Source organism: Mytilus californianus, unplaced genomic scaffold (genome assembly GCF_021869535.1).
Source record: "Mytilus californianus isolate M0D057914Y unplaced genomic scaffold, xbMytCali1.0.p SCAF_4, whole genome shotgun sequence".
NCBI lineage: Eukaryota > Metazoa > Mollusca > Bivalvia > Mytilida > Mytilidae > Mytilus > Mytilus californianus.
In genome coordinates, this window is record NW_026262690.1 from 28,685,048 (window position 1) to 28,710,444 (window position 25,397).

At 33.9% G+C, this 25,397-nt stretch overlaps 1 protein-coding gene across 2 annotated transcripts; it reads left to right on the plus strand.

The window, feature by feature from the left end:
• The first annotated feature begins 1,504 nt into the window (after nt 1-1,504).
• LOC127739430 (von Willebrand factor A domain-containing protein 8-like) lies at nt 1,505-24,581 on the plus strand. 2 transcript variants are annotated; one of them, XM_052251179.1, is made up of 5 exons: nt 1,505-1,658; nt 4,310-4,559; nt 9,582-12,416; nt 19,599-21,143; nt 23,013-24,581. In XM_052251179.1, the coding sequence occupies exons 1-5, from the start codon at nt 1,608-1,610 to the stop codon at nt 23,993-23,995; spliced, it is 5,664 nt and encodes a 1,887-aa protein (XP_052107139.1). In that variant the 5' UTR covers nt 1,505-1,607; the 3' UTR covers nt 23,996-24,581. The 2 variants fall into 2 exon arrangements, with proteins under 2 accessions (XP_052107139.1, XP_052107140.1); XM_052251180.1 differs by lacking the exons at nt 19,599-21,143; nt 23,013-24,581 and having other exon boundaries at nt 9,582-13,331.
• Nucleotides 24,582-25,397: the final 816 nt, after the last annotated feature.

A 25,397-nucleotide genomic window follows, 5' to 3' on the forward strand; every position in this document is an offset into this window, starting at 1 on the left:
TACTTGGTGTAACTATTGATTATCACCTTAAGTTTGATACTCATATTTCTAATATTTGCAAAAAGGCATCAAGACAGTTAAATGTACTAAAAACGTATTGGTAAAAATTTAACGAAATTAGGTAGACTTACTATTTATTTTATTCATTTATTATGTCAAATTTTAATTATTGTCCAGTAGTATGGGCTTTACTGTGGTGATTGTTATACCAGAAATATAGAGAAAATACAGGAACGTGCCTTAAAATTTATTTATGAGGACTATTGTACCACATTTATTTATAAAATAGCTGTTAACTAAATCGAAATTACCAAGTTTAATCAAAGTACTGAAGTACTGAACATCGGATGACCGCAAGTTCTTGTGGATTGTCAGCTTAAGAGCTCTAACAAGCCTCCTCGTATCTGATGCAGAGAAACAAACGTAAATGTAACAAAGGTTCAAGTTTATTCACAGCAAATCAAATATACTGCAGTGCTAGGTATTAAGAATAGTGTGGGTTTCCCTACTGCAACATACACCAAGGGGCGGTGCTCAAGGAGCTGTGTTATATACACAGTCCTCCTCGTCCCGAAGCAGACAAAAAAGCCACATAGTTAACATTTTATAAAATAAATTTACTAGCAGCAGTGAGAATTGACTTATCATCTGTGTTCATAAGCCATATCAGTTTATCTCTTGAGTTAAGAGTTAAAAATTTGGGTTAACTTTAGTCAGTTATTTCTTGAAATAGATGAATGCGGTCATCATTAAATTTAACACATTGGAATAGAAAAATGATATTCATCAGTCCTCCACATCTCCGGAGTTACAACGAGTATAAGTTCTGTCATTTAGGAGAGTACCCTGATACCTTCCGGACTCAATTCTTAAGTGGTGTGATGGAATTCTGAGCTTTGTTAAGCCGTTCGTCTCTGTTCATAATTCCCCATATTGGAAAGATATTTTTCTCTTCCAAAATTTGATTTAAATGTAGCATAAGTTCTAAGTTACCATCTGAATACTTTATCAGTTCAGTGTGCCATAAGTCTATAAAATATGATTTTATTTTTTTTTCATATTAGCTTTGACGCTATACACCTTATCGCTATTCCCGCTTGACCCGAGAATCTGTCCCGCTTGAACTTTTTACGTCATACAACAATCACTTTTCCATTGTGGCGTCAAATATTTTCTATTATGACGTCAAAATTTTACGGGAACTTTTGTGATGTCCAGTAATGGCGGACAAATAGCGATAAGGTGTATTAATTTTTGGAAATGATAAAGCTAGATATATGATTGATGTCTGGGATCATTTCAAGAATTGACTTCATAGAGCCATACCAAGATATATTTATGTCGGTTAAATCTACAGAGCTTATGTTGTATTGTCATATGTATACCCGACTTTAAATAAATCTTTTATGCTTTTTTTATGTCTGTAACTGTGTCCAAAGATGCGATATTCCGACGTTGACTTAATTATTAATATTTAAGTATCGCTGCTAATTCTACTGTTAATGGCTGCGCCCATGAAGTGATATTTGCGGACTTTGAACTGTTGAGGGTCAAACATGTCTAAATAAATATTCATATCGTTCTACTTTATGACACAACAAAGATAAATGTTCCAAGCAGCACGGATGAGCGTCGAACGCTCAATACGCCGACTTCAGGTAAATTATTACAAGAAATCCCGTCTTTTCAAACCAACAACTTATGTAATGATTTTTTTAAGTTCCACTTAAGTCAAAATCTAGGTCTACTAAGACCAGTCGAATACAACAAACTGTTTCCTGCATTTAAAAATTCAATAATGCAACCTCAAAATTCATTATGAGACAGGTGTTATCTGTGTCTGTGAAAGAGGACACACTCTGTTTGAATAATTAATTAAATACTGCTTTTTGGAAAATGAAAACTACAGTAAAATGTACTATGGTCCTCAATAAATGTATTTACACTTGTATGCACATTAATTTTTTTTTTTGTCTGACAAAACTTTAAAATTTTAATATTTGAGGTGGGGTTGGAGGGGTCCTGATCCCGAAATCCCAGGCTTAAGAACATGAAATCCTGAGGTCCCGAATTTAAAGAAATTTAAATCCCGACATCCTGAAATTCGAAAAAAGTATTCCCGGATCCGGAAAGGATCAATCCCGAAATCCTGAGCTTAAAAACACCCGATCACAGAGTCCTGATAAAGGTCTGACCCCCACCCCCCATATTTCACATCATAATTAATCATATGTTCACCAATTCCAACAATTATGTAAAGTTTCCACTGAATCAATAAAAGCAAACTCAAGTAATGGTATAATATGTGAAAAATTTACTAATATCTGACAATTAAAGTCTCATAGCTATGGAGCAACAAACCGAAAAATTTATTAAATAAAAAGGAAATTTCCTTTCAGCAATCCCAACAATTATGTAAAGATGAGTAAATCAATCCTGGACTACCGAAGTAAGTGCACTATTTGTGAAAAATTGCTCTAAATGTAACCATGGTAACAGTTAAAGTTCTGTAACTCTGGTGAAAAAAAACCCAGAAAATAAAAAAAAAATCACAAGGGAGCTTCCTTTCATCAATCCCCACAGTGGCACATTAATGTAGTTTGGAGGAATTCAATTCAGGAATTCTGGAGTTTAGTGCATGATTTATGAAAAATTGCCTTAAATTTAAGGGTCAAAGTTCCGAAACTCTAGAATGACAAATCCTAAAATTAAAAAAAAAATAGAAAGAGAGATTTCTTCTGTCGTTCTAATGTTGTATTACAGTTATATGTGAATTTGAGTGATCATACAAAGTGGGTACTGGCAGACGGACATAAGAATACCGTAATACCTCCCGTCTTCGACAGACGTATAAAAATTTATTGTTGCTTGACATCTGAAGGTTATTCGGAGACAGATCTAGGGTTATTCAGAGACAAAATTTAGCTATATACCAAAAGTATATATACATCTATCAAATTTACATTTTAATATTATGATATTAAAAAACACAAAAAGTCACTATCATTTATAAAACAATCAGTAAATTTTGAATACCCTTCATCTTTGGATTCATGACTGAAGGCTAAATAATATATAAATCTTTACAAAATTGGCCCAAAAAATTGAGTTCCTAAGATCATGAAGATAATTTCTGTTGAACTGAGTTTCAGAAACATATCCGATGTTGGTTCTGTCGTTAGGAACTTTATTTATCAGGTCATTGTCAATGTTAACTAAGAAAAACTACCTTCACTGTTCAGGTAACATTTTTTTTTCTTCATATTATACAAGTATTTTTTTAATTTTTTATTAAGAATAAAAAATAATTTACGACAAAGTTTGATAATTATTAATCTTCTTGTATCCTATCTTTAGCAGATACAAAAATCTGCCTGATTGATCAGTTGAGTTTCCACAGATAACTAATTTTGTAGCTATAAAATATTATGTTGGATAAGCATGATAAGCATTCATTTTAAAATGACACAACATTTATTTTCATTGTGTAACTGCCAATATGCAATATTCATTTGGTAATCAGATACAACAAACTTGAAGTAAATCATATGATGCTTTAGTTCAAATAATTATGACATCTTGAAAGGCTAATTTAAATTTTTAATCTAACACCTTCATAAGAACAAATTAAAATAGCCTTTCAAGACGTCATATATCATTTGGACTAACGATGCTTCTTTCTTATATTTTACTCAAAATCGCAAGAAAAACAATACCAGGAGAGAGAAACAAGACCTGAAAAGATTCTGTGCAAATGGGGCAGTCTGAAAAAAGATTTGATAAGGATTTTTTAGTATATATTGATTTTTTTTATATTGAATTTCATTTTAATTGATTTTCCTACTGTTATAGAGGACTTTGTTATTACAAGATAAATGCACATTCCATCTTCACTAGCCAAGGGTTTCGATCACGCTACCTCCTCCTCACCCTTGGCAGATTTATTAAAAATTTCGGATCCACAAGGTAATGATTTCAATTGGTACATGTAGCAGTTGTTATAATGCCATTAGTGTGTCTCAATCACTGTAGTCAATTACCTACCAGTGTACTGAAGAACTCATAAGGTGCCCCTGTGACATCTGATGAAGGCATGGTGGATCTATTTTGTCCACCTTCTCTTTAATTAGTGGAAGGAAACTTTTTTTATTCTATTTATTGTTAAGTACAAAAAAAAATGTACATATGCATGAAGTAAGAGTCATAGGGAAATATTTGAAAGGGTGGTCCCACCTTAAATTCAGAAACACTTGATTGTTGTCTTTATAAACATAATTAAGTTGACTTGATATTCCTTTTCTTACACTAGATTTTGTCAGGGACACTTAAAGGAAACTATGGAAGACCCAGTTCTGAGTTTTTGTCCATACGAAATTGTTCAAGCAGCTCTGGAAAGGACAGTGTCAGCATTGGTGAAGTTTCCATTAACATAAAAGAAGCTAAGAATCCAGAACTAGTGCCTTCCAAGTATCTTGATAAAGATTCACCACAATCCATACTGAGACATCTACAATGGATTATGCAGAAGGATTCACTGGGACAGGATATCTTCCTTATAGGTATGTTTTCTCCAGCTGCTTGATGTTTTAAAAAGGCAGAATTTTGCTGAAAATTAAAAAAATCAAAATGTTAAAATTACAAAATATAATTCTTACTTGGAGCTAATGCATGTACAAACATTTAAATTTATCCCAAATGACCCCCTCCCCATGTACATGATGTACAAATAATGTTCTTTACATTTTGTACATCCGTTTGAGCCCCCTTCTACTTCTACTTCTACGGCCACTTTAGGATCACATGTTAATATTTTTTGGTTTTCCTCTGACCAATTCCAAAATGGCTGGTGTTGTGTAGGGGCAATAATTATTCAATCATGCTGCTAAAAAAATAAACACTTTTATAACCTGTTATAGTTGTTTATACTGACTGACTTTAAAAATGCACAGTCTGTTGATTTTTTTGGGTCAAAACATTATTATTCTGCATAATATTGCTATTCATGCTTACCATACTTCTAATTGATTAGAAAAAATCAATACCTGATTTACATGTACATATATGTACATGAGATAATTGGACATGTACTGGAATATTGATGTTGCACACTTTTCTTGATACTAGATTTGATACCCTAAACATTTCTTTGAAACCATACTTTCACTTAAATCAGTGAAAAATGTTGTGCTTCCATATTGCTAAGACTAAGCAATGAAAATCTTGATTGTGGAGATAATAATGTTGCAGGCAAGAAAAAGTCAACTTGCTTTTGGTAGACAATTTCACGTCATAAGTTCCCCATTCAGTCCTTATAAGAACAGTACAGCCAGACAGGAATTGTAAATGACCATCAATCCCCAGGGCAACCTGTGGTTACTACTCCATGTCAATAAAATTTAATTACACAACACCATTTGAGCAAAAGATTTACAACTATAACGTCAACTGCAAACAAAGTCCAGGGTTTTCATGGCTGACAGATTCACGCCAAAAATGTTTTCCATACACTGAAACTCCACAGAATCCACTGCCACATGACTGCAGAAAATCAATATAAGATTTATAAGTTTAAACTGCATTATTGCCAAGTAAGACAGGCATAATTAGCAGGGAAAAAACTGAACTCAAAACATTCCCACAGAACTGGTCCACATCTTTGTCAATCATTTAGTCTTTGGTTACAATATGCAAGTAGTCATTGCCTTCACACGTCACACTCATTAATTAGGGGATGTACAGGTTTATGTGCATACCACATTAACCACAACATCAAACGTGATGTAATCAATGCAACTTTTAATCTGCAAGCTTTTTTTAGATGATGAAGAAATGAAGGATATTTATGTTTATATATTTATTTTACAAATACTAGTATGCATACATGCATTTGAAAATGAAAATTGAAAAAGTGAATCTAGTGTTGCTTTAAGCTTTAAGTCTGTCAGTAAAGCTTACTATAGGTATACAATGTATATAGGTTTTGTTTGTTGTTAATGGTTGTATGTCAGTAAAGCTTACTATAGGTATACAATGTATATGGGTTTTGTTTATTGTTAATGGTTGTATGTCAGTAAAGCTTACTATAGGTATACAATGTATATAGGTTTTGTTTGTTGTTAATGGTTGTATGTCAGTAAAGTTTACTATAGGTATACAATGTATATGGGTTTTGTTTGTTGTTAATGGTTGTATGTCAGTAAAGTTTACTATAGGTATACAATGTATATGGGTTTATTGTTAATGGTTGTATGTCAGTAAAGCTTACTATAGGTATACAATGTATATGGGTTTTGTTTGTTGTTAATGGTTGTATGTCAGTAAAGTTTACTATAGGTATACAATGTATATGGGTTTATTGTTAATGGTTGTATGTCAGTAAAGCTTACTGTAGGTATACAATGTATATGGGTTTATTGTTAATGGTTGTATGTCAGTAAAGCTTACTATAGGTATACAATGTATATGGGTTTATTGTTAATGGTTGTATGTCAGTAAAGCTTACTATAGGTATACAATGTATATGGGTTTATTGTTAATGGTTGTATGTCAGTAAAGCTTACTATAGGTATACAATGTATATGGGTTTATTGTTGATGGTTGTATGTCAGTAAAGCTTACTATAGGTATACAATGTATATGGGTTTATTGTTAATGGTTGTATGTCAGTAAAGCTTACTATAGGTATACAATGTATATGGGTTTATTGTTAATGGTTGTATGTCAGTAAAGCTTGCTATAGGTATACAATGTATATGGGTTTATTGTTAATGGTTGTATGTCAGTAAAGCTTACTATAGGTATACAATGTATATGGGTTTATTGTTGATGGTTGTATGTCAGTAAAGCTTACTATAGGTATACAATGTATATGGGTTTATTGTTAATGGTTGTATGGTGACCTATAGTAGTTAACATCCTCATTCTTTGGTCTCTGGTGGATTGCTATGTACCTTTTCTACAAAGATTCAAGGAAATCGGTGTAGTAAACAGTTTTCTAGTCTAGGAGTGTCAGATGAAGAGCTTGACATACATGTATTGTATAGACAAAGTCTGTCTATTTTTGAAGATCTGGTTTGATCTCTAAACTTTTGATATTTTTCGTATTGTTTGGTTACTGTTTCATCGGTGAATAACCTGCATCTTTTTTAATTAACATTCTTTTGAATAGCAAATTAACTGTACCACACTTTAAGTGACTCTTGCTTATTCAGGTATATTATTATTCTGGTATGAAGATTCACCAAGAATTCAATGTTTTAAAATATTCAACAAGTGACCAAACAAAACATTAATTCATGAATGAGAGTTTTCCTTGAGTTAATGATCAGTGTTTTTTTTTTGTCACAAGTTGAATATTTTCATAATATTTGAATTCTTGGACTAGTTATTGTTTTTTGAAAAGATTAAAACTATTAGTTAGGAGTTATTGCCCTTAATAGTCAATTTTTAACAATTTTTTGTAAATTTTTGTAATCTTTTACAAAAATCTTCTTCTCTGAAACTACTGAGACAAATTTAACCATACTTAGCCATAATCATTATTAGGGTATCTAGTTTAAAAAATTTGTCCGATGACCCTGCCTTCCAACCATCATGGCCGACTTGGTTAAAAATAGAACATAGGGGTAAAATGCAGTTTTTGGTTTATATCTCTGAAACTAAAGCATTTAGAGCAAATCTGACAGGTGGCAAAAAATGTTCATCATATTTAGATTTATCTGCCATGAATTTTCAGACGAATCCGACGACCCGTTGTTGGATTGCTGCCCCTGAGTTAGTAATTTTACAAAAATTTTGCAGTTTTTTGTTATTATCTTAGATATCATTATAATATCTAATATCTAATACTATTAATTATGATTTTAACCTTATTTAACATGATTTCCAAAGCATCAGTAAATACAGGTGAGCGACACAGGCTCTTGAGAGCCTCTAATTCCCTGTATCTTGCAACTGTCTAATAATAAATTTTATTCCAATCAAAGAAGAAAACTCAAGTTAGGACCCGAACTCATTTCCCAACAAAATATCTAAAGTAATAGCGACCTTTTTTCTCCAAATTTTTCTATTTTAGTAACTTGACCTTTGACCTATTGACCCAAAATGTATGGGCTTTTCCCCCTCCCTATTTCTTCTATCTGTTTAAGTTCCATTCCAATCAAACTAGGAGTACACAAGCTGTCATCTGGAAACCATTGGTTTTGGACACAAAGTGCATTTTCAATGCCTGTTCTGGGAAATATGAAATCAATATGCTATAAAAATCCATTGTCATGTCCATATATCAAACTCATTGAAATTTTGTTTTAAAGAATTTGCCTCAATAATTATTTTTTTTCTTCATCTTTTGACATTTGAATGAAAACATTATAGATATACATGTAGTAAGATTATGGAAATCAAAACTACCCTTTGCCATCTACAACCATTTATCGCCAGTGTCATATAATTTATTTTCTATCACAATCAATCAACAATCATAAGGAGATAGGCAAATAGCATCCCTATAATTGAAAATAGAAATGCACCCCCAAAACAACCATTTACACAATTTTGGGAGACACGTTCTTAGATTCTAGTATCTTTATCTATTGGTCCTCTGGTTTACTGAGGAATAACAATCATAAACTTTTTTAGAGGAATTTTTATTTGGTAATTTTGTTTTGTTTAAAAAAATATAAACTATAAACTTGAGATTGTGAACATAATTTTTTTAAATGACAATATAATAGAAATTGTGAATTTAGTGACCACTGACGTTGTCACATATTAAGCTCATTTTTTCTACTGAAAAAATTTCAGAAATGTCTGAAAAGATTAAACTGAGTAATTCACGGTCTAAATTTTAATTGTAATTAAAATGTCTGGCGTACAAAATTTTAATCCTGGTATCTATGATGATGATGCTACTGCCGGTGGAGGTTTCCTCATTTAGGGGTTTCACCAGCCCAGTAGTCAGCACTTCTGTGTCGACACGAGTTATTATTGATAAGGTCATAATAGGTCATAATTATAAATTAACTGTTTACAAAACTTTGAATTTTTCAAAATACTTTTAATGTTCGACTCCAGGAAGAGACTACCTTAGCTGTATTTGAAAAAACCTTTCGGAATTTTGGGTCCTCAATGCTCTTCAATTTCGTACTTTATTAGGCCTTTTGTAGACGACTTCGCGTCTGGCGTACATAATTTTAATCCTGTTGTCTCTGATGGGTTCATTCACAAGCACTGGGTCGATGACACTACTGGTGGAGGTTCACTACCTAAAAGTATCACCAGTCCAGTAGTCAGCACTTCTGTATCGACATAAATCATCATTGATATGGTCGTAATTATAAATTAAATGTTTACAAAACTGTTTTAACCCAGTAATAGATTACTTTAGGTGTATTTGGCAAAACGATTCGGAATTTGGGTCCTCAATGATCTTCAACTTCGTACTTTTTTTTAGCCTTTTTTACTTTTTGATTCGAGCCACTGATGAGTCTTTTGTAGACTAAACGGGCGTCTGGTATCCATGGTGAGTTTATTAAGTGAATTCATTGATATTACAATTAATAAGATTCTCTTATGGGTTTTAGGTTCACCAGGACCATTGAGACGTCAGGTGGCCATGATGTATTTACAACTAACAAATCGTGAAGGAGAATACATTGCCTTGTCAAGAGACACAACTGAGTCTGATATCAAGCAGAGGCGGGAGATCCATTCTGGAAATGCTTTTTATCTAGACCAGTGCGCTGTCAGAGCTGCAACGCATGGGCGAATATTACTTTTGGAGGGAATAGAAAAAGCTGAAAGAAATGTACTACCTATTTTGAACAATTTGTTGGAAAATCGTGAGATGCAACTAGATGATGGACGATTCCTTGTTGCAGCAGATCGGTATGATAAACTTTTGGAAGATCATTCAAAAGAAGAGCTTGATCAGCTTAAATTAGTACGGGTAAATGAAAGATTTCGGGTAATTGCTTTAGGTCATCCTGTGCCTAAATACAAGGGCAACCCTCTAGATCCTCCTTTGCGTTCGCGATTTCAGGCAAGAGACATTCTTTCACCAACATTTAAGGAAATGATGCAGACTCTGCAGGATGAACTTCATAATATACCAACACATCAATTGTCTCAAGTGCTATCGTTTGCTACAGCAGTGTTGACAAAAGAATCCAATACACTAGGATTACCAGATTTTCCCATTTCCAATATTTCGTCAATAGCCAGGATCTTAAACACTGCACCAGATACAAACATTTATAACTTAATACAGAGATTGTATCCTTATGAAGTAATGCTTGGAAAAGAAGGACAAACAGCAGTCAAACAACTTTTGACAAAATTCGAATTGTTAGGAAAAAATGACTTATCCAAAAAGACCGAAGAAATTTCTCCTCCAGCTGCATCTAATGATCAAGCATCTGTGATATTAAACAATAAGTCAAGATTAAGTGTCACAGTAGGAACAAAACCTTTAAATAAAACTGGCAAAGAATCATTCGTTCCTACACCTTATCTTGATAATATGTTGGCAGAAATGATTCAGTCTCATATGGTTGGCGATTTTTGTATTGTTGGTCCACGGGGAAGTGGTAAAAGTGCCATTGTGGAACACTTTGCTGAGATGTTAGGTTATCATGTAGAACCCATTATGCTATACCAAGACATGACGTCACGAGATTTGCTTCAGCAACGCCACACTTTACCAAACGGAGACACCACTTGGAGAATGTCTCCTTTATTAACAGCAGCATTAGAGGGGAGTTTAGCTGTTTTAGATGGTGTACATAGAATTAACCAAGGATCCTTTGGTGTTTTACACAGATTGATACATGATCGCGAGCTACAGTTATTTGATGGCACGCGACTACTTCGACAAGATAGATTTTTAGAAATAAAAGAGAAAACTGGAGAAACGACAGAAGAACTCTGTGCAAAAGGAATTCATCCAATACATCCTTCATTTAGAATTATTGCTTTAGCCGAACCACCAGTAACAGGAAGTGGAACACAGCAGTGGATTACACCTGAAATGCTCACTATGTTTCTTTTCCACAATCAAAGACGCCTCTCTAAACAGGAAGAAATGCAGGTAATTCAATCAGTCGTTAAAGATTGTCCAGACTTGACCAAATTGTTTGCATTTGTTCACCAGCTGCGATCTTCCACGGATCCAGCTATGAATTCAGTTGCTTCATCTTTGTCAACACGTCAGCTGTTACGAATTGCTAAGCGCTTAGCAGTTTTCCCTAGTAAAGATTTCCACAATGTTGTACAGAAAGCTTGCTTAGCTAGATTTCTACCACGTCTTCCAAAAGTGAGTCTTGATCAGGCTTTGGAAGCTGCTGACATTAGAAAAGACATGCAAAACTTAGATACGGACTATTCTGATAAAGATATGACTTGTGAAGTAAAGAAGGGCAAGTTACGAATAGGTAGAACATCAATTCCATTGTACAATCCAGAAAACAGAACAAAAGTACCTGACATTTTATTTTATGAGAACCATCAACATTTAATGGTTATGGAAGATATGATGAAGGATTTCTTACTTGGGGAACATTTACTGCTTGTTGGAAACCAAGGTGTAGGGAAAAATAAGATTGTAGATAGATTTTTGCAGTTGTTAAATCGGCCGAGAGAATACATTCAGTTACACAGAGACACAACAGTTCAGACATTGACACTTCAACCAACTGTAAAAGATGGAATAATAATATTCGAGGATTCTCCTTTAGTAAGAGCTGTAAAAGAAGGTCACGTACTTGTTGTAGACGAGGCAGACAAGGCACCGACGCATGTGACTTGCATTCTGAAAACACTTGTTGAATCTGGCGAAATGCACTTAGGAGATGGTAGACGAATTGTACCACATGATTCTGGTATGAAACCATCAGCAGAATTGATTATGAGCCATCCAGATTTTCGAATGATAGTCTTAGCTAACCGTCCTGGATTTCCATTTTTAGGAAACGACTTTTTTGGAGCATTAGGAGATATTTTTAGTTGTCACGCAATCAATAATCCTGATATGGAATCTGAAATGGAAATGCTGAAACAGTATGGACCTGACGTTCCAGAGGGCACATTACGAAAACTTGTTCAGGCCTTTGGTGAACTTCGTGATTTGGCAGACCAGGGTTTAATTGCATATCCTTATTCTACCAGAGAAATTGTCAACATGGTAAAACATTTACAGATGTATCCAAATGAAGGATTGACCGCAGTTGTTCGAAATGTTTTTGATTTTGATTCCTACAATAATGAACTTAAAGAGACTATTGTAAAAACAATGCAGAAGCATGGTATACCATTTGGAGCAACCGAGGCAGTGGTGAATTTAGCAAGACTTATGCCACTTCCAAAATTTGAGCTGAAGGGGCAGCTTCAAATATCAAGTCAAGGAGATCGCAAACACACAGGTTAATACTATCATACTAATTTATTATGGTACTATAACTATGCTTTTAGGGACTTAATTAAAATGGCATCATACAGCAGGCATGGGGTAATGCAAATTTGTAATTGTAATGCATGGTAATGCATTACATTTTTCCAAGTAATTGCATGTAATGTGTAATGCAACAATTTTTGCGTTACACGTAATTGTAATTAAATGCATTACTTTAGCAAAATGTTGTGTAATTTCATGCATTACATTGCATTATACGGCATTACTTTTTTCACATACTATATATCTTTTAATAACAGATTGTTGGAGATTTAAATAAGGCAGAATTTAAGATTTCTTGATCATTTTATTTTATACATTTTCATACATTTTCCTGCATAAAAAGATTGATATTTAAAAGGCATTACTGTATTCCATTGTTGTCAAAAGATCAATGAATACCTTGTCATGATTAAATAACAGATAATTGATCATTGTCATAAAACACTTATTAGTTTGTTTTACAATCAATCTTTTCACCATTTTGACACTTGGTCATAAATTAAGCTCTATGTTTATTATATAATTAGGAAAGAATTTCATAGTAAATTTTTTGATTGAAATTTAAAAAAAAAATAAATGTATATTTATAAAAGTAAAGTTAACATTAAGTTAAAATAAGTATTAAACTTCATCTCTGTAATTTCTTTTTTGAGAAAACACAGAGATGTATACCTTGAAACATAGAATGTGCATGAAGGATAAAACCTTCGAAACCCTTATGATGTTAAAATGTAATAGTCGTATTGAATAGACTTTTTACATGTATACTTAAATTCAATACATGGAACAGTTACTGCATATGCTAGAATCTTTTGTGACTTCATGTTGTTTTTCAAAATGTTTGATTTTTCTTTTCACTTGATAATAAAATTTACAAATGTAATGTGTAATTCAATGCATTACTTTGCAAAAGTAATTGTAATTTAATGCATGGTTTTGTCAAAGTAATTGTAATTTAATGCATGGTTTTGTCAAAGTAATTGTAATTTAATGCATGGTTTTGTCAAAGTAATTGTAATATAATGCATTACATTGCAATGTAATTCGCCCCATGCCTGTCATACACCAAGCTTTATATTATATCGCCTGCAACGTAGCAACAGGCGATACTTAGATGTGTTCCTTTGCCAGTGTCACTCAAGGATGCAATAGAGACAATATTGATAAGTTTTCATATTAGATCCACCATAAACTTCATATTTTGCATTCTATTACAAAGGTAACCGTAATAGCAGACGTTTCATGACAACCTGTCTGCCTCAACCTCAAGCAAAAGAATAAGTCCAAGAACACCAAACCATAGTCCAGTTTTCATTGTTTACAGATTGATATTTCATAGTAGTTAAATACTGGTATTCATTTATGCAATAATCAATGAACCTCCTTCGTAAATACATGAAGTCTTACGATGATGCTCATTCAACTATTAAGAATTTAAAGCTCTTCAAAAATTAAGTTATTCTGAATTTATGTAAAAAATCTGTAGCCCATTAATATTTTGCATGATTTCCTTGCGGTTGTATTGACTCCATTGGGGTCCAAAAATAATCTTTATTTGATTTCAACAAAACTTTGATATATTGGGTTCTTTGATATGTTGAATCTAACCGTGTATTTAGATTTTGGATATTGGGCCCTGTTATTAAATTGGTCCACATTGAGGTCCAAAGGGTTCAAAATTAAACTTTGTTTGATTTCATCAAAAAATGAATTCTTTGGGTTCTTTGATATGCTGAATCTAACCATGTATTTCGATTTTGGATATTGGACCAATATAGGTTAATGTCCAATTCCAATTTTTTAAGTTCAGACCACATTCATTCTGTGTCAGAAACGTATGCTATGTCAAATATTTAATCACAATCCAAATACAGAGCTGCATCAAGCTTGAATGTTGTGTCCATACTTGCCCCAACTGTTCAGGGTTCGACCTGTGCGGTCGTATCAAGCTGCTCCCTGTGGAGCATTTTATTCGAAGATTTTATAAGCAACTATATTTAGTGTATGGAATGATTGTAAGGTGTTCATGTTCGTCTGACAGCATTCGTTTGGCCTTTACCTCTTTGTAACACTTGTATAACATTTTTTCTCTAAGACTTTTAGCATTATTTCAATCATGATTAGTAAAGCAGGGTTCATCTGAAATCGATCTCATTTTCATAACTCCGTTGGTCATCGTGAAGGTTTCGTGGTGAGGTTCGTTTCTCAGATACTATCTGCAATATGTATCTATATTTGGTGTGTGGTAAGATTTCAGTGTGTACATGTTCGTCAGACAGGGTTTATTTGACCTCCTCCTCATTTTATAGATCAGTGATCAACGTTAAGTTTTCGTGCAAATGTCGGTTTCTCATACTATAAGCAGTCAAATTTATTTGGTATATGGAATGATTGTAAGGTTTTCGTGTCCGTCTGGCAGGGTTCATCTGGTCTTACCTGATTTTCAAATATCATAGATTATGTTATGTTTATGTGATACCGGTATCTTAAAGACTTTTTATATAAAGTTCAGCGTCAGGTTATAACAATAGACAAGTGTCTATACAAAATGTAATACTCTAAATAAGTCCTAGTCGAGAATGGTGTAGAACATTGAATTTGACAAGCAAAATATATTAAATGACAATTTTATTTTCTTAAGACCATAACTGATGATTTTTCTGACTTGGTACACGCACATATACGCATGTAGCGGGATTAAACTATTTTTAAGGGTGTCAATCCTCCCTTTTTAATTTTGATAAATGGTATAACAAAAAGTGGTATAAAAGAACTTACGAAAGTAACAGTACAGAAAGAGCACTTAACTCAACAATAATAAAAAAGGAAAATAATAGCGCCGCAATAATAATCAAAACTGTATCAAAGAATGCAGGCAGTTACTAAAAGCAAGCTCACAACCTAATGAAATGATATTGTGATATCTTATACATGGTAAGTTAACAGTATTGTATATGTGAGTTCATTATCAAAACTACGTGTGTATCTCAAAGGTTTCATTCCACTTTTATCCGGTGACAGACTTAATAGGGATTTTTCCCAAGTGAGGTATTTTTTCCTTGTCACTGTCTATGTTTTTGTCGGTTATGAATTTGATGTTAGTGTCAAATATTTTATTATATACATCCTCAATTTAATCATAAATTGCCTTATCTTAGTAATTCAAGGCTTCACATACCTTCTATTCATTTGTAGTTCGTTGAACATTTCTAGTGATCGATGTGGTGTATTTTGACGTTAACCCAAGTTTTTTTTTCATTGACTAGAATGCCGGTGTCCGTCCGTCCGTCCGTCCACCCATCCACACATTTCGCGATAACTCAAGTACGCCCAAACCATACAAGTTCTTACTTAATTGAAAATTGAGTTGCAATTTCTGTGATCCAAATGATCGATAAAATATGTAACACCAACGGTGATGGTAAGAGCTCCTGTCATCCTAGAGCTGGTGTTTCGTGAGCTTTATAATTGTCCCAAAAGAAACATTTACAAAATAAATTTTTAAAAACTATCATGGGATGTAATGCTAAGAATTTCAACCACAAAACGCTTCGTTTTTTTTTGTAAATTAAATATTTTATGAAAGGATGTTGGTTTTTATACGACCGCAAAAAAATATTGGTATGACGTTGGCGTCGTCGTCCGAAGACACATTGGTTTTTCGCACTCTTAACTTTAGTTTAAGTGAATGGATCTGTATGAAATTTTACCATAAGGTTTAATACCACAAAAGGAAGGTTGGGATTGATTTTGGGGGTTATGGTACCAACAGTTAAGGAATTAGGGGCCAAAAATAAGCATTTTTGTAACTTCCAGACATAACTTGTGTGTAAGTTTATGGATCTCTCTGACATTGTATCACAAGGTTCCATATCACAAAGGGAAAGCTGGAATTGAGTTTAGGGGTAATTGCCCAAAAAGTTTAGGAATAACGGGCCAAAAATAAGCATTTTTCTAGTTTCCAGACAATAACTTGTGTTCAAGTGTATGGATCTCTCTGAAATTGTACTGCAAGGTACCATACCACAAAGGGAGGGCTGGGATTGAGTTTGGGGGTGATGAATCATAAGGGGGTTCAAAAATTTGGGGGAGGGATTTTTTTTTCCTTTTTTTTTCTTTAAAATTTTCCATTTTAAATTGGTTATTTCTGATTTATATATAAAAGCAAATAATAATGATATGGTTTGAATAGGTAAATTAAAAATTTTTTAAGTTCTTAGACCACATTCATTCTGTGTCAGAAACCTATGCTGTGTCAATTTAATCACAATCCAAATTCAGTGCTGTTATCAAGCTTGAATGTTGTGTCCATACTTGCCCAAACTGTTCAGGGTTCGACCTCTGCGGTCGTATCAAGCTGCGCCCAGCGGAGCATTTTATTTTCTAAAGGTATTGTAATATTCTTCAAACAAGGTGGAGACGAACTAATTGCATTTACTGGGCCACACTCATTTCATATCTTTACCTGTGAATATCGGAGATAACAAGTGGACTGTTACTGCAACTGATAACAAAAAAAAATATTTGATACATTTAAATGCAGACAACGACTTTATTTTCAGTCATATTGACGAGCAGGATATCGATTTGAAATTATTAGCATCAGCGCCCTTCCCTCTGCTGTGCTCTCATATCTTGTTTGACTTATTCTAGTGTCGAACTAAGAGTACGATAAGATTGTTTTTTCCTTCAAAAAACTTACCAGCAATTTACATTGCGAAAAATGCAGATCAGTAAAATACTGGTGAATAGGTGGTAACCTTTTTTTTTCTAATCGTTATCCTTTTTCCGTTTAAAAGGTTATGTTGTAGTACTCAACTGTTAATTACTAAGCAAAGGATGTGCATTGGTATGGGACAACAAACTAAAGACTTGGAAAAGTTGGCTCATGTATTGTTGTTCTTCATCTTTTACAGTTGCTAGAAGGTCTGGAAGAGCTATAGTTATCAAGATACCCACTAGCGTCTACCCAAGTAAACGTTTTTGTAACAATACTTTTCAATATTATAATATGATTTCTGCATTACTTGGCTATAACAAAACAGAGTATTTATTAAAGACACTCTTGGTTTGACTTATAATTTATTTAAGCATTACTCATGTTTATAGAAGCGTTTTGATTGAGTACTCTAAATCCTTATTTTCGTATCCAAGTAACCGCCAGTTCCTATTATGAACTCCTTGGTAGAGGGTTGCTGCTTACAAAGAAGCTATAAAACCAAGGTTTCCAAGTGGTAAAGTTTAAAGTCATCCCTTCGAAAATTACTTGCTTGTTGACCATTATCGAATACCGATTTCACAGATGACGATGGATGTTCCAATTGTCGTAACCACAATCCCTTCCTCTTTTCATCGAATGTGACATCACTGAATTATAATTATCACCGGGTTTGTACTTATATGAGTAACAAGGAGGGTCCATCATGTTGAGCATGATCTGCTTACCCTTCCGGAGCACCTGAGACCACCACCACTTATTGGTGGGTTCGTGTGGCTTAGCCTTGTTTTTTATTTTGTGTTTTGTATACTGTTGTCTGTCTTTTGGTCGTCGTTTTTGTATTTTTGCCATGGGCTTTTCTAATTTTAACTTCGTGTTTTGTATACTGTTGTTTGTCTTTTGGTCGTCGTTTTTGTATTTTTGCCATGGGGCTTAGTCTAATTTTTATTTCGTGTTTTGTATACTGTTGTATGTCTTTTGGTCGTCGTTTTTGTATTTTTGCCATGGGGCTTAGTCTAATTTTTATTTTGTGTTTTATATACGTTTGTCTGTCTTTTGTTCGTCGTTTTTGTATTTTTGCCATGGGGCTTAGTCTAGTTTTTATTTCGTGTTTTGTATACTGTTGTCTGTCTTTTGGTCGTCGTTTTTATACGCCCGTTTACGGGACGTATTATGGTATACCGTTGTCCGTCTGTCCGTCCGTCTGTCCGTCGTCAACATGTCGGACATTAACTCAAAAATGCTTTAACCAATTTGCATAAAACTTTGGTGAATTGTTTATATCTATTGACGTGAGCTCCCTTTCGTTTTTTATAAAATTTAGATTTTACGTTTCAGAGTTATGGGGTTTTATTCATAAAAAAAGGGGGGATTTTCCAGTTTTCGGACAAAAACTCAAAAATGCTTTCACCAACTTGCAAGAAAGTGTAGTAAATTGTTTATATCTATTGACATGAGCTCCCTTTTGATTTTTATAAATTTTAGATTTTACGTTTCCGAGTTACAGGGTTTTATTCATAAAAAAAGGGGGGATTTTCCAGTTTTCAGACAAAAACTCAAAAATGCTGTCAGCAATTCTTATGAAACTTTTGTGAATTGTTTGTATGTATTGATGTAAGCTCCCTTAAGAATTTTATAAATTTTACATTTTACATTTCTGAGTTATGGGCTTTTATTCATTAAAAAAAGGGGTGATTTTCCAGTTTTCGGACAATAACTCAAAAATGCAGTCACCAATTCTCATGAAACTTTGGTGAATTGTTTATTTCTATTGATGTAAGCTCCCTTTTTATTTTTTTAAATTTCTAATATGACATTGAGAATTAATTGAACTTTATTTGTTTATAGTCTGACAACAGATTTACTAAGTATTGCACAACAGCAAGAAATCTTTAATTGAATATAAATTCAATTCATATAACCAATTTCAAGTTCTTTGACTACATTTATTCAGAAACCTATAATATGTCAAATATTTAATTACAATCCAAATTCAGACCTGAATCAAGCTTGAATATTGTGTCCATTTTTGCCCCAACTGTTCAGGGTTGGACCTCTGCGGGCGTATCTAGCTGCGCTCAGCGAAGCAGTTTATTGTATTTTTGCCATGGTGTTGTCAGTTTATCACCAACTAATGAGTACGAATTTGCCTTTGGTAAATTCCGCCTGTCTATTGTTGTCGCTTGTGCATTTAGATGATTGAAAATGAATAAATTTTGTTTCATGTCTTTAATTGATATAAACTTTCAAAACGTTTTCAAACTCAGGTCTGTCACGTAATGATGACCAGGGATGACTTAAAGATTGCTATTTTGAAAAGGTTAACATTTGTGCTTGATTACCATTGTGTTGCCTATATGTAGATGATGGTTGTCAAGTTTTCTTGTTTTACTATGTTGATGTCTTATTATCAATATTTCCTTTTATTAATAGCTTTGATGACATTGCCCATGGAAACTACAATTGTTAGCATGAAAGGTCCGATAGAAATTGCGATACAAAAATTTAAATTAGAAAAAGAGGAATCAAGAGCAACAACGTTTTCAGAACAAGAAGCCTTCTGGAGTCTTCCGATGAATGAAACAACAGTTATTAGCGATATTGCAGTTACAAAGGCGGAAAATAGATCACAAGGCAAAGGGTCCTCGGACATCATCCACATAGCAACTGCTAATCCGGTTGGCTTATTTACGCTTAATCCCAGAACATCTGAAGCAGGTTTTATTGATATGTATGATTTATTTCCAGGCATTTCGGGATCATATCGTCCGAGGGTAAAATTAGCTCCATTAGCAGAGCCGCTTGACGATAATTTGTTAGTCCACGAGGAAGTCGCAAATGTATTGTTGTCCATTAATTATGAAAGAGGCGAGGTTGTTAGAATTTCATCGAGTTCATTGCCTGAAACTCAAATTGAGAAACGGCGGTTTCCTTCAAAGCCTGTTCAAAATCCAAATCCATACAAAATGTTGCCGAGCACGCTACCAAATTCTAAAGGCACTGTTATATTCTTCAAACAAGGTGGAGACGAAATAATTGCATTTACCGGACCACACACTCATTGTATATCGTTACCTGTGAATATTGAAGATGTTCTCCAAGTCGGAGATAACAAGTGGACTGTTACTGCAACTGATAATAAAAAATATTTAATACATTTAAATGCAGACAACGACTTTATTTTCAGTCATATTGACGAGCAGGATATCGATTTGAAATTATTAGCATCAGCACCCTTACCTCTAAGTGACGTACAGTTATCAAAATCTTTGGATAAACCAATATCTGGTTCAAATCGAGTAGTTGTTACACCTACCAGCTATGCTACTATTCTGTCTGGGTTTCCAGATTCATCTAGCATTGAAGTTTTCTCAGTACCACGAACACCTTTAGCTAGTAATAGTATAACTGAAAAAATTGACCCTATGCTAGGTCTTCTTGGTAAATCAACGTCATCTTCACCTTCTTCAAAGTCAAGAGGTGCAATACTTCATTTGCCAAACTCTGGGCAAATAGTAAGGTCAATACCACCCTTCAAATTACCGGAAAATGTGTATGAAAAAGATCAGAAACCGAGAGACGCGAGTGGATTCCTTGAAATTACAGATGTTGTGAACCGTACCTTGAGATATATTCCTGTACCAGGAGCAACCCGTACATCTCCATATACATCGTGGTTATACGACATATCCGATTCCTCTGTGTTAATGGCCCCAGCTAGCAACGACGGTCTGGTTACTGTTGATACAGGAGGGTGTATACGAATGTGGGAAACTGCCCTGGTTAATATTGAACGGTCTCTCGAGGAATGGAGACGAATGATTGGATATGGAGACGACAAACCTTTACAGGTTACCTACGACAAGGAAAGTGGTCGCAAAGCAGATGGCCCAAAACATGGAAAAACTGACCCAACTGGTGCTGCACATCATGGCGGTAATACTTGGGCTGGTGGAACAGGAGGAAGTAATACTGCTGGTGAGTAGTTTGTCTATATTGTAAGTATCGTCAATGCTCAAACTATACTACATATAGAATAGTGATCAATATAGATTAATCACCACACATTCAACACATACAACAGATATCAAGCTACAGCAGGAAACATGGACAGATCAAACTATTTTTTAACCAATAGGTTCTCGAATGATCTGTATTGTTCCTAAAAATCTCACGTAACTATAAGTATAAACTTAATTTATAAGTTATCAATCATATAAGGGAGATTTTAAAAACAAACACCTTTCACAACATCAAATTATCAAGTTCGGAACACTGCTGCAGTGATTATATCAGTACGACATCATACTAAGGCACTTTGAAGATAAAAAATACTTTCTTGTCTGTTCTGGAACTTAATTAGATTTTTTACATATAAGAAACAAAACGGATAACAGATACATAGAATATAGAATTATCAAACTTAAAGGACAGTACAATAGACCACATCAATATCTTTATCAAATTTTTGAAATAAATACATGTATTCAAAACTTTACAATGCCCATCATCTATTAAAACAGCATATTATTAACCAAGTTTTAAGCTTTCAATGTCTTAGAATTGTATGATAATGTTACAGAACTTAAGCTTTGAAACTGTAAATTTTGTAAGACTGAAAGATATGTTACCTTGCTATAGGTTATACAGTGAAAGACCTTAGCTGATCATGCCTTCCTAGTTCTAATCCCTTGATGCTAGTATAATTCTAATAGAGCTAAAAAAGAGATGAATCTTTACCAAAAAAGTCAACAAGAAAGTGAAATCATAAAAATCAATGTTTTACATACTTCTGTTTAATCTAATTCAATGCTTACCAAATTTACTCTTACAAACAGAAGATCATTCTTATATTCTTATAGATCTACATTAACAATGGCAACATCGCCTGCACAGAACCTAGCGCTCTACCCCGCCCCTTGACCACATCCACTTTTTACAAAATAAGGCCTTAATAATCGAGTGTTTATCCTGTCCAAAAAACTAGGGTGTCAATTAATACAGGTCATTAGGTGACTTTTACAAGCCCACTTGTGAACCTTTACTGCAGTATTTAAAAACAAAATAAATAAGACCATTGTCAAGTTAATAAATATTGCCTCCGCAAAATTGTCATTGTATTAATGCATCATATATGGATTCCAATCTCCACTTGCATGGCACAGGGTCGAAACTCAATTATTGAAGCCTTATACATGAGTCATACATGTATTCGTAATGTGAAGGATGTAAAATTACCCACTGGACAGTAATTATTATTATATAATTTAGCTTTAACTTAACATTGTAAGTTTGCTGAAACTTACCCATTAGAACAAAAAATTTAAATCAATAAGTAAAAACCGATTTAAGGAGAACTTGTCATATCAAAATTTCTTTTTGAAATTGGATATACATTTTGAGATGCAGTTTGATAGAATATTCGTTTACAGACATTGCTACAGTTTCAAAGTTTTTAAAAGCTTCAGTTTCGTGTCTTTGGTAAGAAACTCTCCTTTAAAGCTTTAAATAAAACTAGAAAAGGTTTTATAGTACACAACTCTAAAGAAATGTTTGCCAACCATTTGTACTAACTACATTTGAAAAAGCCAAAATTTAAACTAGAAAATGCAATCGTAAAACTATTGTTTTAGTATTGTTGAAAATCACGAAAACCAAAGGCAAATTTAGATTCAGAACAATTTGTACCACTTGAAATAGTAATGGTTGGTATTATTAAATACCATTTTGTACATGATTTTTTAGCTAATAAAGGTATCAGATATATGTAATTCTTGTATATATATCAGTGTTCTGAGTATTGAAAACTGTATGCACAATTAACACATGCATGTCTCATTGCTATAGGACTTGGAGGTATTGGCGGTCCCTATAGATTAGATGGCGGTCACAGCAAGGTGTATCAAGTGCCTCAATGGGAGAAAGACCAAGTTCCAGAGGAAGTCAAAAAGGCTGCTCGAGAAATGGCACAGAAGGCATTTAAAGAAAGACTGAAAGAAATAAATATGAGTGAATACGATGCTGAAACTTACGAAAAATTCTCTGGCAGTGTAAGAAGTCAAGTCCAGTCATTACGGGTAGTTTTGGACAGTTTACAAGCTAAAGGAAAAGAGAGGCAGTGGCTGAAAAACCAGGCATACGGTGATTTGGATGATGGTAAATTAATCGAGGGGCTTACAGGTGAAAAGTCTATTTACAAAAGAAGGGGAGAGAAGGAACCCGAACTTGGAACGCCACAAGAAAAGCCTAAGCGTATTCGATTGGTTGTCGACGTTTCTGGAAGTATGTATAGATTTAATGGCTATGACGGTCGTTTAGAGCGGGAAATGGAGGCAACGCTTATGATGATGGAAGCCTTTCAAAATTATGAAGAAAAATTTAAATACGATATAATTGGGCATTCTGGAGAAGATCATAAATTGGAGATTTGCAAGATCGACAAAATTCCTGCAAACAACAAAGAAAGACTAGTTATTCTTAAAACAATGCACGCACATTCTCAATTTTGTTTGAGCGGTGATAATACATTGACGGCAACAAAACATGCAATAGACAGTCTTGCAGAAGAAGAAGCAGATGAACATTTTGTCATTTTGTTAAGTGATGCGAACTTTGACCGATATGGCATTTCTCCTCGCCGATTTGGGCAAATATTGCGTTCAAACGACAAGGTTAATGCATATGCTATTTTTATCGGTTCTTTAGAGGACCAGGCTACTCAGTTGATCAAGGAATTACCGATGGGGCATGCTTTTGCTTGCATGGACACAAAAAATTTACCACAAATTTTACAACAGATTTTCACCTCAACCATGTTATCATCAAGTTGACGAATGCAGGGAATAATCTTATTCTGTGATAGTTTTCTTAATCAGTGAATTTTATGCTGTTTTTTTAAAGAATATTTATACAGTAATGATTATTGAACAATATGAATGATCATGATCTTGAAATTATAATAGATATTATAATTCAGAAATGAATTAAATTTTGACGTGATGTTTTACTGAGCACTTCTGTCCTGTCCATTATGTTATTGTGTTGAATACCTTTTTGTCGACCCTGCGACTTTTGTCGCAAAAGCGAGACAGAGCGATCCTACATTCCGTCGTCGGTTCGTCGTCGGCGGCGTCCACAATTATTCACTCTGTGGTTAAAGTTTTTGAAATTTTAATAACTTTCTTAAACTATCCTGGATTTCTACCAAACTTGGACAGAAGCTTGTTTATGATCATAAAATAGTATCCAGAAGTAAATTTTGTAAACAAAAATCCTGTTTTTCCGTATTTTACTTATAAATGGACTTAGTTTTTCTTCCAGTTAACATTACATTCACTCTGTGGTTAAAGTTTTTAGAATTTTAATAACTTTCTTAAACTATCCTGGATTTTTACCAAACTTGGACAGAAGCTTGTTTATGATCAAACGCTGGTATCTAGAAGGAAATTTTGTAAAAATATATTTCCCGTTTTTCCGTATATTACTTATAAATGGACTTGGTTTTTTTTCCAGTTAACATTACATACAGTCTGTAAAAGTTTTTAAAACATTTATTAGATTCATAAACCATTTTGTATTTTTTACCAAGCTTGGACAGAAGCTTCTTACAATCAAAAGATAGTATCTATAAGAAAATTTTTAATAATTTTTTCCCCATTTTTGTTGAGCCTGTGACTAGCTGCAAAAGTAGGCGAGACACTGGGTTCCGCGGAACCTTTTCGAATTTTTGAATATAGTTAGTTAGGCACTCTGTTGTTGACCCCTTAGTCATTTGTCCATCCTCACTTTTTTGTCATCTAAATACCTCCCTGTAGTCTAATTGAAAATAACACTTTATAAATTCCATGCATGCAATGCACTTTTCTGGATCTACCTACACGAGGATCGCTCAAACCTAAACATTTGAAAGCCAGGGATGTATAAAAACGTAGAAACATTAGGAGCTAAATGACCAAGAAATACCTAAAATGAATAGCCAAATTCAGCTACGGTCTTTATACTTACCGACTTAATTAAAATTGATTATGTTTTCCGGTACAAAGATGCTTAATGACGTTTTCCGGTACCTCAGTCCCTCGTCGCACTCGACTATATCAATTCTAACAAGCGGGGGGGGGGGGGGGGGGGGGGGGGGGCAATACCTTTTTCTGTTAACCTGTTTTGGGCTATTTCAAGGTGTGGTTAACTGTTATTTGAAATATAGATGAACTGTTAACTGTTTTCAACCCACTG